The sequence below is a fragment of the Lipotes vexillifer genome, unplaced genomic scaffold (assembly GCF_000442215.2).
Source record: "Lipotes vexillifer unplaced genomic scaffold, Lipotes_vexillifer_v1.1 scaffold835, whole genome shotgun sequence".
Classification (NCBI taxonomy): domain Eukaryota; kingdom Metazoa; phylum Chordata; class Mammalia; order Artiodactyla; family Lipotidae; genus Lipotes; species Lipotes vexillifer.
In genome coordinates, this window is record NW_006774135.1 from 51,648 (window position 1) to 62,688 (window position 11,041).

Consider the following 11,041-nt stretch of genomic DNA (forward strand, 5'->3'; position numbering starts at 1 on the left):
CAAGGTCACGCTAAGGGCAGAGGGGGCTATGTCACACAGTGGCCAGCCAGGAGGACCCAAGTCTCAGGCCACTGCAGGGTCTGCTCTCTCCACCGCCTACTTCAGCCTCCCCAGCACAGCTCATGCCCAGGCAGGGCCACAGCACCGAGCAGGCTGCCCTGAGGCAGAGCCTGCTCTCTGCCCCCAGTGATGCCAGTAAGGGGGTATTTTCACTCCGAGGGAGGGACCAGGCATGCAGAGCCAGTGGCAGCCAAGAGTCCCACCCATGTGAGCAGACAACAGCTTCCTCTGTGCTGACGTCAGTGTACCCAGTGCACCCCGTGGTGTGTCGAGCACATGTGTGTCACTGCTCGTGTCTGGGGTCACTGCATCTGTCTGAGAAGGTGTGTATATGTCAGCATGTGTAACATAGCCGGTGAGTATCATGGCATATGTAACCGACAATGAGTGCCCTGTGGGTGCCCCAAGTCTGGACGCTAGGCCCTAACTCTTTGCTTCTTTAAATGGCATAAGTTAAGGTCAGTGGACAGACCAGCCTCAGAAACACCTCATTTCCTGAGGGAGAGGTGGCATGGCCTGCAGCCAGCTCACAGTTGGCCAAAAGCAAGGCATGTCCCAGCAGGGCAGCCCCTCCTGTGTCTAAACTGGAGCCAAGAACAGACACATTCCTGGAGGCTCTGACCACTCTTGCAGGGGTGTCTGATGGAGCCCCAGCTAAAGTGCCACAAACCTCTGACCTCCCAGGCTAACCCTTCCTGGTGGAACAGTGCTACACACCAGACCCTTGCACCAGACAAGCTGTCTTGGACATGACAACTCTATCCATCTGGCATTCACGCTGCAGGCCCGTGTGTCTATGTGTGTTTTGTGCACAGGTCTTGGTGGTGTCTTTGATCTTGGCTGCCGTGTTAAGTTAGCACACGCACTGTCTGGGCATGTTTGTGGCTAGGATGTCAGCATCTGTGCCTCTGCACCTGTCCTGTGCGAGCAGCTTTGGGAGCTGCTGTGCATGCGGTGGGTGTGAGCGCACGTGTGGGCTGCTGTCTGTGTGCTTTGAGAAGGCATGCATGTGTTGGTTGCCGTGGGTGCTGTGTGGGCATGTGTGTGTGCGCTGTGCCCACACCTGTGGGGCCCCTGTGATCCGTCCCTGCATGCCTTCCTGTGTCTGGGCAGGTCTCGGCCTGCGCGCTCCCAGCCTTTCAGGCACCCGGGCTGAGCACAGGAAAACGGAGGCTGAGGGGGGCAGGCCCGGCCCTGCAGCTGTGGTCTCAGGGACACACTGCTTTCCTCTGCATCTCTCTCTTCTTCCGAACTCACCTCTGGGTTTCTCTTCCTGGGGTTTTACCACATCTGGTGCTCAATAAATGATTGATTGGTGAACGAATGGATGAGAAGGGGGCTCCAAGGGTGCGGTCTGGTGAGGAGGTAGGCGGGCACTCCAGGATGGGAGGGACCACCAGCTCTGGGCAGGCCGGGCAGCGCCAGAGGGGCGGTCAAGGCTGACCGAGCCTGGGTTGGGGGCAGCAGGGTCTGTGGGCCGCCCCCGTGCTCCCCGGGGACGTCTCGGGTCACCGTCTGCACCGCCGGCCGCGCCGCCCCGCGGGTTATTTATGACCCCCTCTCCCTCCCTGGCGGCGGCGGCGGCGGCGGCCCGGGCGGCGGAGGGCCCCGCGCGGGGGGGAACGCGAGCAGCGATGGCGCCGCGGAGGCCGGCGGGCGGCCAGGGGCAGAGCTCCGCCGGCCGGAAGAGGGGCTGCAGCCACCGACCCGAACTGTGTTCGCTGGGCCGCCGGGCCTGAGGGCCAAGCAGCGGTGATCCTAGCGCCAAAATTCTGTCCCTCTGCCCTCTGGTTCCGGTCTGCCAAGTACAGAGGAACGTGCGGGCTCAGCTGCCAGACCTGGACAGGCGGAAGGAAGTGAGCAGATGCTCCTGCGAAGAGTCTAATGTCCAGGGGTGAGGGTGCCTGGTCCCGTCAGCGTGGGAATGTCGCTCTGAGCCCCGTGGGCAGAGGGCTCTATTTCCCAAGAACAGGGGGAAACATGTGGGGGGGGGGGTGAACTGCCCTGATCAGCCAAGACCCCGACAGCCCCTGGAGGGAGGTCTCCCTGGAGTCAGGGAGTGGCCCTAGAAGGAGAGAGCGTCCTGCAGAGAGCTTTGGGCCCAGTCACGGTCTTTTCAGGAGGGAACCCTGGTCCTCCAAAGAGGGCTGGAGCCAGATGGTGGCGTGGAGGTTAGGCTGGGTGAGCTAGGTCAGCCACCACACCTTGCCAGCTGGACCCCTCCCCTGAAAGCCAGAGTTGGGGCCCCCCATGGCACTCCTTGACCATTGTGGGCCAGTGTGTGATGAAAGAGGCCAGGGGTGAGTGAGGGGTGGTCCCACAGAAGGGGCGGGAGGCCCCCTCCTCAGGCTCAGGACGGAGGAGAGGCCTGGCCTGGCAGCTGCCTGGTATCTTCTCATATCTAGAGCCTCCCCTCCCCAAACCGCAGTGCGAAGCTCAGGGGATAGGAGGCCTAAGGCTCAACAGACAGGTGCAGGCAGACATTAGAAGAGATGGGTGGAGGCTGTCTTTTGGCAGCAGGGTCAGGGCTGTGGCCAAGCAGTGGGCACACAGGCCCACTTGGCCTCCAGCTGAGCCCTGATTGGCCTCTCCACACTGAGCTATGACCACAGATTAACATGAAGGCTCCTCCACGGGCCTTGGCTCTCTGGCGAGGACAGCCTCCTGCATCCATTTGACATGGAGGCATCGCACCTGAGAGCAAGACACAGGCTACAGAGGCTGGGTGTGGGGGGAGCTCCCTAGCTCTCACTCCTGGGGTCAGGTATGTGCAGGTGTCCAGGTTACAGAGAGGGCAATGGGGCCAAGGGTGGTAAAGTAAGGAGGGGTCACTCACATTCACACCCATCTTCCCACCTGCCCCTTAAACTCCCACAGACAGAGATACAAGGAGTAAAGGGGCAGAGGGTCCCAGACACATGCCTGGTCTGAGCCCAGACCTCACTCCCCAGGTTGGTCTTGGGGCTGGCTGGTACCTTAGCTGAGGATGAGGTGGGCAGCATGCATTAGCACACGAAAGCAGCGTGGTCCCCAGCAGGCAGCCACATGCCCAGGTGGTGCTGGCGTCTGGTAGGAGGGGCTGAGGGGGATTGTTCCCTCACTCCCAGCCCCTCCCTTGCAGAAGGTGGGAGCACTCCTATGACCCAGCTCAGCAGCGCCCCCACCCAAGCCTGGTCAGGAAGATGCCCACATGGGTGCCCTACCAGGTGCATCTCAGAGGGACACGGGCAGGGGTCTGGGAGCTGGGTTGGGATCAGAGGCTACTCTCTAGCTTGTCCAAAATGGCACACCAGAGAAATACAAGGTCTCGCCAGCTACTTTCAAAACCACCGAGGTTCTCAGTTTCTCTTCCTAGTTATCCCACTGCGAGGCCACCATGCTGACCTGCAGGGAGGTGTGGGTTGATCCCAGGGGACAGCTGCCCTAATACCAGGCCTAGACCAAGGCTGACCTCTCCCCCGAAGGCACGGAGGTGGACGTGGATGCGTAGGTCCCTCATCCCCAGACTTGCACATGGCAAGGAGCGGCAATGTGCTCCAGTGCACAGCCCCCCGCCATTCAGCTGCCCCTCCCCCTCCCCGCGTCCCCCACCCCCTCACCCAGATTGGATCTAGCCCACTTTCTTGCCCCACCCTATGGCTCAGATACTGTTTGCCGTGGAGGCAGACAGCCTGGATTTGAAACGTCAGTACAGTTACTTGGCCTCTTTGTATCTCATCTTCCTCATCTGTAAAATGGGGATAATAAAGGAAAACTCGTGTTGGGATCATCAGGTGAACTAAGGTGTGTGAAGTGTATGGTGAGGGGGCAATGGTTGATGGAACTGTTACCGTTGTTATTCACACACCACGAACCCTCCCCAACACCTTTGCCGAAGCCACACAGCGCACACCCTGTAGAGCAGAGGAGACCACCCATGCCCTCCCCACTGATGCCCACCACCTACCCAGAGCTGCCGGCTCACACACACCCCCGCCAGGCAAGCGGCGATTCCGATCCCGGATCCGCTCCTTCCTTCGCAAGGAGCCGGAGTCCAGGACTCCGGCTGGGGCGCCCAAACAGTGACTCCCTCAGCACCTGGCGCGGTCCATGCGCACCGCCTCTCGCTGGCATCCGTCCCCCGCACCATCCCCATCCCCACACACACACACACACCAGTCTCCTTTCCTCCTGTTCTCTCCCACTCGGGAATAAGGCAGAGGGTGCAGCCGGGGCCCGTCGGGTCCCCCGCGTGAGCCCAGTCGGCCGTCACGCACCCCCTGCTGGAGCCCGTGCCGCCCGCCCGCCGCGCCGGGGCCGTTTAAATGGGCCAAGTTGTGGCGGCGGCGGCGGCGGCGGCGGCGGCGGCGGCGGCGGCGGCGGCGGCGCGAGTCTCCCAAGTCCCCGCCAGGCGGGCGCGCGCTGGAGTACGCGGGTGCGCGGCTGGGACGGCGGGGCGGGGGCCTGGGACCCTCCGGCGGGGCGGGGCACGCGGCCGGAGGCTCCACACCTCCTCACTGCCCGGCTCGGCCCGGCGGGCGCAGCAGCAAACCGGGCGCGGGGCCGCCCCGGGGGGCGCGGGCGCAGGTGGCCCAGCGCCCTGTGGAGCCCCAGGGTCCTGGAGCTGCGGCGCTGGGCAGGTCGATCGGGGATCGATACAGCTCCGGCAGCACCATGTCTCAGGCAGCAGAGGCCCCGCCAGCCGGCCGGGCAGCGGTCCGAGGTGGCCCGGCTGCGGCGCAGTAGCGGCGAGGACGGGTGCGCGGCCAGGAGCCTCCCAGGCCGCCGCCCTCGAGACCCAACTCCAGCCCGGGCCGGAACTAGTTGGGCCGGCTGCGGAGAGCCAGGCTGCAGGACCACCCGCCCACCATGCCGGCTGTCAAGAAGGAGCTACCCGGCCGTGAAGACCTCGCCCTGGCCCTGGCCACCTTCCACCCGACCCTGGCCGCGCTGCCACTGCCGCCGCTGCCCGGCTACCTGGCGCCACTGCCCGCCGCGGCCGCCCTGCCCCCGTCTGCCTCGCTACCAGCCGCGACCGCGGGCTACGAGGCGCTCTTGCCCCCGCCTCTCCGCGCCCCGCGCGCCTACCTGAGCCTGCACGAGGCCGCCCCGCACCTCCACCTGCCCAGAGACCCTCTGGCCCTCGAGCGCTTCTCGGCCACTGCGGCCGCGGCACCGGATTTCCAGCCGCTGCTGGACAACGGCGAGCCGTGCATCGAGGTGGAGTGCGGCGCCAACCGCGCGCTGCTCTACGTGCGCAAACTCTGCCAGGGCAGCAAGGGTCCGTCCATCCGCCACCGCGGCGAGTGGCTCACACCCAACGAGTTCCAGTTCGTCAGCGGCCGCGAGACGGCCAAGGACTGGAAGCGCAGCATCCGCCACAAAGGTGCGGCCGCCGTGGGGGCGCGGGCCTCTCCGGTCCCTCCCCTCTGCTCCCCGAGGACCCGTGGGTCCGGACACCCCTCGTCCTGCCACCTGGGAGACTCCATCTCTGCCTAGAGAGGGCGCTGCGACTCCGGGGCCACCGCAGAGACGCCCCCTCCCCCAAAGCACGGTCGCCTTGGTGGACCCGGGCAGAGCGCCCTCGGCCTCCGCGGTGTCCGCAGCGCTGGCCGCACGAGCCGGCGGCTCCTTCCGCCCGGAAGGTCTTTGCGGGATTCCTGGGCCTGAGGCTCACGGGGAAGTTTACGCGAACTCGGGAGAGCGGGCGGGAGGCCGACTGGGCGGGGTACTCCCCTGCGGGGTCGAGGAGCCACCGGTTCTGGCGGGAGTGGAGGGGCACACGTGAGGCGGCCGGGTGCGGACGCGCGCTGGTAAAGCGAACGGCAAGGTGCAGGGGTGGCGCAGGCAGGTGGGGGGCGCGGGGGCGCGCGTCGGGGCGGGAGCGCGCGCGGAGCCGAGCGGCGGCGGGGCTGGGAGCAGCCGCTTGGGCTCCCGCAGGAGTCTGGCTCCGAGGGCGCGACGTGCGGGCGCCAGAGCGGGCATGCGGTGGGGGAGGCGGGGTGAGCGCCAGGCCGGGGGTAGGGGGTGGTTAGAAAGTTAGGGGCCCGGTCACGCTCGTCGACTTTGGGGCTCACGGCTCCACGAGGTCAAGCGCAGTCCCGGGTCCCGACCGCGCCGCTCACTTGCGCCGGGCCCGACCCTCCTCCGCCCAGCTCCGGGCTCCGGAGGACCGGCTTGGAGAGCGTGGAGCGCGGGAGGAGTGGCGCAGGGGGAGGGGAGAGGGCCGCCCTCCGTCGCGGGGGGCGCTCACCGGATCTTGAGTTTCTGAGCTCTGCAGGTCCCCGCGGCGTCCGCGAGAGTAGGGTGAGCCGCGAGGCCTGGCGGAGGGTTCGGAAGTTGGACGGAGGCGGGTGTTCATAGTCGTGGTGGGAGGGAACCTGGCCTTGACCCTGACAGCGCCCCGGAAGCGTGCCCGCGTGCCCGGCCCCACCTGTGCCCGCCCCGCTCCCTCACTGGTCTTGCCTCGGCTCTCCTCGCAGGGAAAAGTCTGAAGACGCTTATGTCCAAGGGAATCCTGCAGGTGCATCCTCCGATCTGCGACTGTCCAGGCTGTCGAATATCCTCCCCGGTGGTGAGATGCGGGAGAAAAGTTGGGGCTTCGGGGTCTTGTTTCTCCGCTGCGGAGCTTGTGCCTGTATTTTCTAGGATCAGTCCTAACTTCAACCCTGCCGGTGGGCAGGAGGGAGCCCCCAGAGACTAACAGAGGAGATGACTTTGGGTGGGAACCCCGGGGCACCAGAGCCCTCGCCCCCGTGATGCAGGGCAGGGTCCTGCCTGTCCCGGAGACTCTCCTGGGGAGTCTGGGGGCTGCTTCTCCTGAGGTCCTGGGGGCGGCCCACGGTGCGAAGGATCCCTCCCTGGACAGTGGCACCTGACTGGCGCTTGGGGACTTTGCCTTGTCACAGGTCGGGAGGGGGTCACCATGTCAGCTGGCCCAGCCTGGGAGAGGGGCCGGTCCTAAGGGAATGCTTGTTCTGGGATGTGACAGTGTGACCGTGTCGGCTGGCCTGGATGTACATTCTGGGGTGGCCACAGGCTTGGATGTGAGTGACGTGCATCTCTGGGTGCCCAGGGCTGGAGCGCTACAGGGCAAGGTCCTAGATGTCCAGGAGTGTCCGGGGATACAACCCGGCTTGAGGCACAGGAGGTGCAGTGTGGGCCTTGGGTGTCAAGAGAACCGCAGCTGGGAGCTGGTGTGGGGCCTCCAACCCAGTGTAGACGGCTCTTGACCCCTCATTAGCCTAGGGGAGCAAGAGAGCCGGGGCCTGTGCCTTCCCCATCGCGTGCCCTCCAGGCAGCAGTGGTTGGAGCGTGAACCTGAAAAGGAAATTTCTCCTTGAGGGGGACAGTTTGAGCCCCTGGGGGAGAGCCCGTTAGGGCCATGGCTCCTGGCACCACTGAGTAGCCCCGCTGCCAGGAAGGCCTGAGAGGACCCTGCAGGCCGCCCTCAGCTTGTTTACTTTGGACTGGCGGTAGGGTGGGGGAGGGGATGTCCTGGATTCCTCGTGGGCCCTGGGGGTGGGCAAGCTAGGAAGCCACACACAGTCCTGTAAAGACACACAAGTTGGGCAGGGGAAGAGGACGCAGCTGGACCTCCCCACGTGCCCACCCCACACACTGTCTGGCATGAGCTCGCCATACTCACAGGCGTGCCCGCCCACAGAGCCCCCCAGACAGAGCGTGTAAACAGGCAGCCCAACTTTGCCCGCTGCCACCATACCTGCCTGGGGCAGGAGGCTGAGCTCTCGCTCCCCTTCTCAAGCAGCTGGTGCCCAAGAGGACACCCTCCAGGCTGGTCTGGGTTTTCTGCCCGGGTGAGAGGAGCCCTGCCTCTCCCATCATCCCCTTTTGAAGGTCTCCCATAGGAGGGGGGTGGGCAGGTGGCCTGAGCACAGCACCAGTCCCCTCTAGGACATTGCTTGGCAGGGCTGCCTACCTGTCAGGGGCTGCCCTGCATGAGGGGTGGCTCAGACCTGGACCTGCCTCTTCTGAGTCTGGTCCCTCCCAGGCCCATCCCTGCACCCCTCCCTTAGGAAGGAAGGAGTCTCATGGACCCCCTTGTCTTTCCAGGCCCCACCTTTTCCACAGAGAGACCGTTTCCCCTACTCCCCGTGGCCAGGTCCACAGGTATGTGCACACTGCACGGTCACAGAACATGGGTGTGCACACAGTGCAGGGGTCACGCAGCCGGCCTCCACACACCCACCCTCGCTGTCTGAGGAACCAGTGCTTGGCTGGGGCAGGGGCTTAGCACCCAGTTCTTAAATTTGTGTGCTGAGCAGGGGTGAGCAGCTGAGGTCTCTGGTGTGCGTGGGAGGCATGTGTGTTCCCTGTCCTTGGCCAGGGTCAGCAGGGCTGCCCATCCTGGATCCCCCCCGGGACCATCCCAGGCCACCCTAGCTGGTCTGGCTGCACCCCAAGTGGCAGCCTTACTGCTCTGTTTCCCTCTCCTCTTCCTTGTCCCACAGATGAGAAGCAGAGAGAAATGCATTTACTTTTTTCTTAAGAGAACAGTTTAATTAAAGCGGAAAGGCAGGAGAGGAGGTCATTTGCTTGGGCTACAGCAGGCTAGAGAAGGGCAGAGCCGAGGGGGCTTTGCAGCTGAGCACACTCCTTGACAGGCCAGGGCTGCTGGGAACCCTCCCCCCAGAGCCTGGCCTGAAGAGGCTCGGGGCCCAGATGGGCAGTCCCCCCTCCCCCCCCACCCCGTTTCGCCCGAGCTCTGCTGTTGCTGGTGTAGCGCCGAGCCAAGGCCAGGCTCTTGCAAGCACAGGGCGAGCCCCCTCGTCTTGCAGGCCTACCCCGGCTCCTTCCCCGCCACGCCACCCGTCCCCAGCACTGCCCAGTCCATCTTGCTGAGCGCGTGCTGCAGAGCCGACCATGGCGGGGGCCTCCTGGGTGGATGTGTGAGGGCAGGTGTGGCAGAGACTATGGCTCCCAGACCCTGTCAGGGGCACTGCCCAAATCTGGGGCTGGGGCGGGTCGTGTGGAGGTGAGGGTGGTCTGGGTCTGAAGAGAACCTTTCCTCTGGAGGGTAGCACTGTGGCGGCTGCACACCGCTGCCCTTCAGGTCCAGGGCGACGCTGTGCGGGGCGGGGCGAGGGCCCCCTGGGCACCTTCTCCCCCGAGCTCCTGCGTGTGTCCTGCGTGTGTCCTGCGTGTGTCCTGCGTGTGGTGGGGACACGTTATCCTGGCAACAGGAGGGCGGGGGCCCAGGAGGCCCCCGGTCGCTGAAAAGATGAAAGAGAATTAGGTAAGCCCCAGGCCCCTGCCACCTCCCTGAACCAGTCACCTGTTATTAAATAAGAAAGAGCCCCCTGCCCACCAGACAACAGGAACTTTTCCTCCCTAGGGTGGCAGCGCCTGCAGGCACTGGCAGGTGCCATACTGTGCGGCCCGAGCACGAGCCACCGGCTGTGCGCGGGCTCTGAGCGCCTCTGTGGGGGCCCTGTGCGTGTGCCCCTGCTCCCCACTCACCTGGCGGTCGCAAGGCCAGGACAGCTGTGCCTCGTTGAAAAACTCCGAATCGTTTAGCTCCTAACCCAGGGGGCAGACCCCCACCAGGGCCCGTGGGACAAAGAGCCAAAGGCCTGCAATTTGCCAGGGGTCAGCTTCAGCTCCCCCTGAGCTGGGCTCCGTTTGGCACTAATCATAGAAAGCGGGCTTGGCATGGGTGGGGGGTTCACACAGAGTGTGAGGGGGGTTGCCAGGCAGACATGCAGGCAGAGGTAACTGCACACTGAACGGTGACAGGACCCACAGCGTCCCGCGGGTACTCGCGGCCCCTCGGGGCTCCCTGGAGCTGGGGAAGCCGCGCTGGTCTCCAGCACGCGAGTGCCTGTGGAGGGGCCTGGGCCGAGTGTGGAGCCCCGACAAGGCACTGCCACACCCCGGCCCCCCAGGGTGGAGTGGAAGGCAGTCTCTTCAGGGCTTCCTGGCGGAGGCCTTGCCCCGCAGCTCTTGTCTTGGCCTCTGGCCGGTTGTGGCGGCCCTGGGGGCGGGGCCCCCGCTGCAGGCGCCCAGGAGGACGGGCGGCTGGTTTGCCCTAACCTTCCTGTCCCCACTCCCCGTCCAGAACCGGGGGCGGCTGGCGGACAAGAGGGCAGTTGCCTTGCCCCCTGCCCACGTCCTGAGGACGGAGCTGACCCCCAGCCTCTCAGCCAGTGGTGCCAGCGACGGGAGAGGCCCGGCCTGTGGGCAGCGGCTGGGCTTGAAGCAGGAGGACGACCCGCATGTCCATATCATGAAAAGAAGGTGCTTCAAGGGCCAGGGTGGGAGGGCACGCGGGCTCTGGCAGGGTGGGGACATCAGAACTGGGGTCTCCAGGCAGCTGAAGGCCACATCAGGCTTCGGGTGGGGGGCCTTTGCCCTGGGGATAGGGCTCCAGTTTAGCTTGCTGTGTCTCCATGGACTCTGATAGCTGCCACGGCTGAAACAGAACCTGGACCCCCGGGGACATGCCGCAGGATGGCTGCGAGCCCACCTCGCCCCCGCCTGGGGGCCGAGTGTCAGGCCAGGACTCGGTGGCATCGCCGGGGAGCAGGCACCACCAGTGGTCACGGCCAGAGCAGGCCAGGGAGGGTCGTTGGCCGGGAGGCCCGGAGCCACTGGGTGTGAGGAAGGAAGGCGTCTCTAGGAGGAGGGTCTGGTGGCACCGCAGCCAGGCGGGGAAAGGGGAGCTGGGCAGGCCCCGCGCTCGCTCTCACCGGAGGGGCCGCGCCCCCGGCTCCTACTGTCCCTCCCAGGCTTGGGGCCACCCTTCCTGACCTCCCGCTTTCTCCCCTCCTGACAGAGGCCCCTCCCTCTGTCTACTCACCCCTTTTTCCATCCCTCCATCCATCTGTCTGTCCATCATTTGTCCGTGTGTCTTGTGCGTCCCCAGAATTTTAGGCCCTTTCTCTTCCTGCTTGGTCTTTTTTTTTTTTTTTTTTTTTTTTTTTTTTTGCTCTCACTGTTGTGGCCTCTTCCTTTGCGGAGCACAGGCTCCGGACGCGCAGGC

The 11,041-nt window shown here is 65.1% G+C and overlaps 1 protein-coding gene across 1 annotated transcript in view; it reads left to right on the forward strand.

Annotated features, from left to right (window-relative positions):
- Nucleotides 1-6,541: 6,541 nt before the first annotated feature.
- Nucleotides 6,542-11,041, forward strand: part of SAMD11 (sterile alpha motif domain containing 11) — an 18,287-nt gene continuing 13,787 nt past the window's right edge. Inside the window, exons 1-2 of the mRNA XM_007448961.1 lie at nucleotides 6,542-6,613; nucleotides 10,118-10,296. Coding sequence (XP_007449023.1) covers nucleotides 6,542-6,613; nucleotides 10,118-10,296 — 251 coding nt within the window. The remainder of the gene's footprint in view (nucleotides 6,614-10,117; nucleotides 10,297-11,041) is intronic.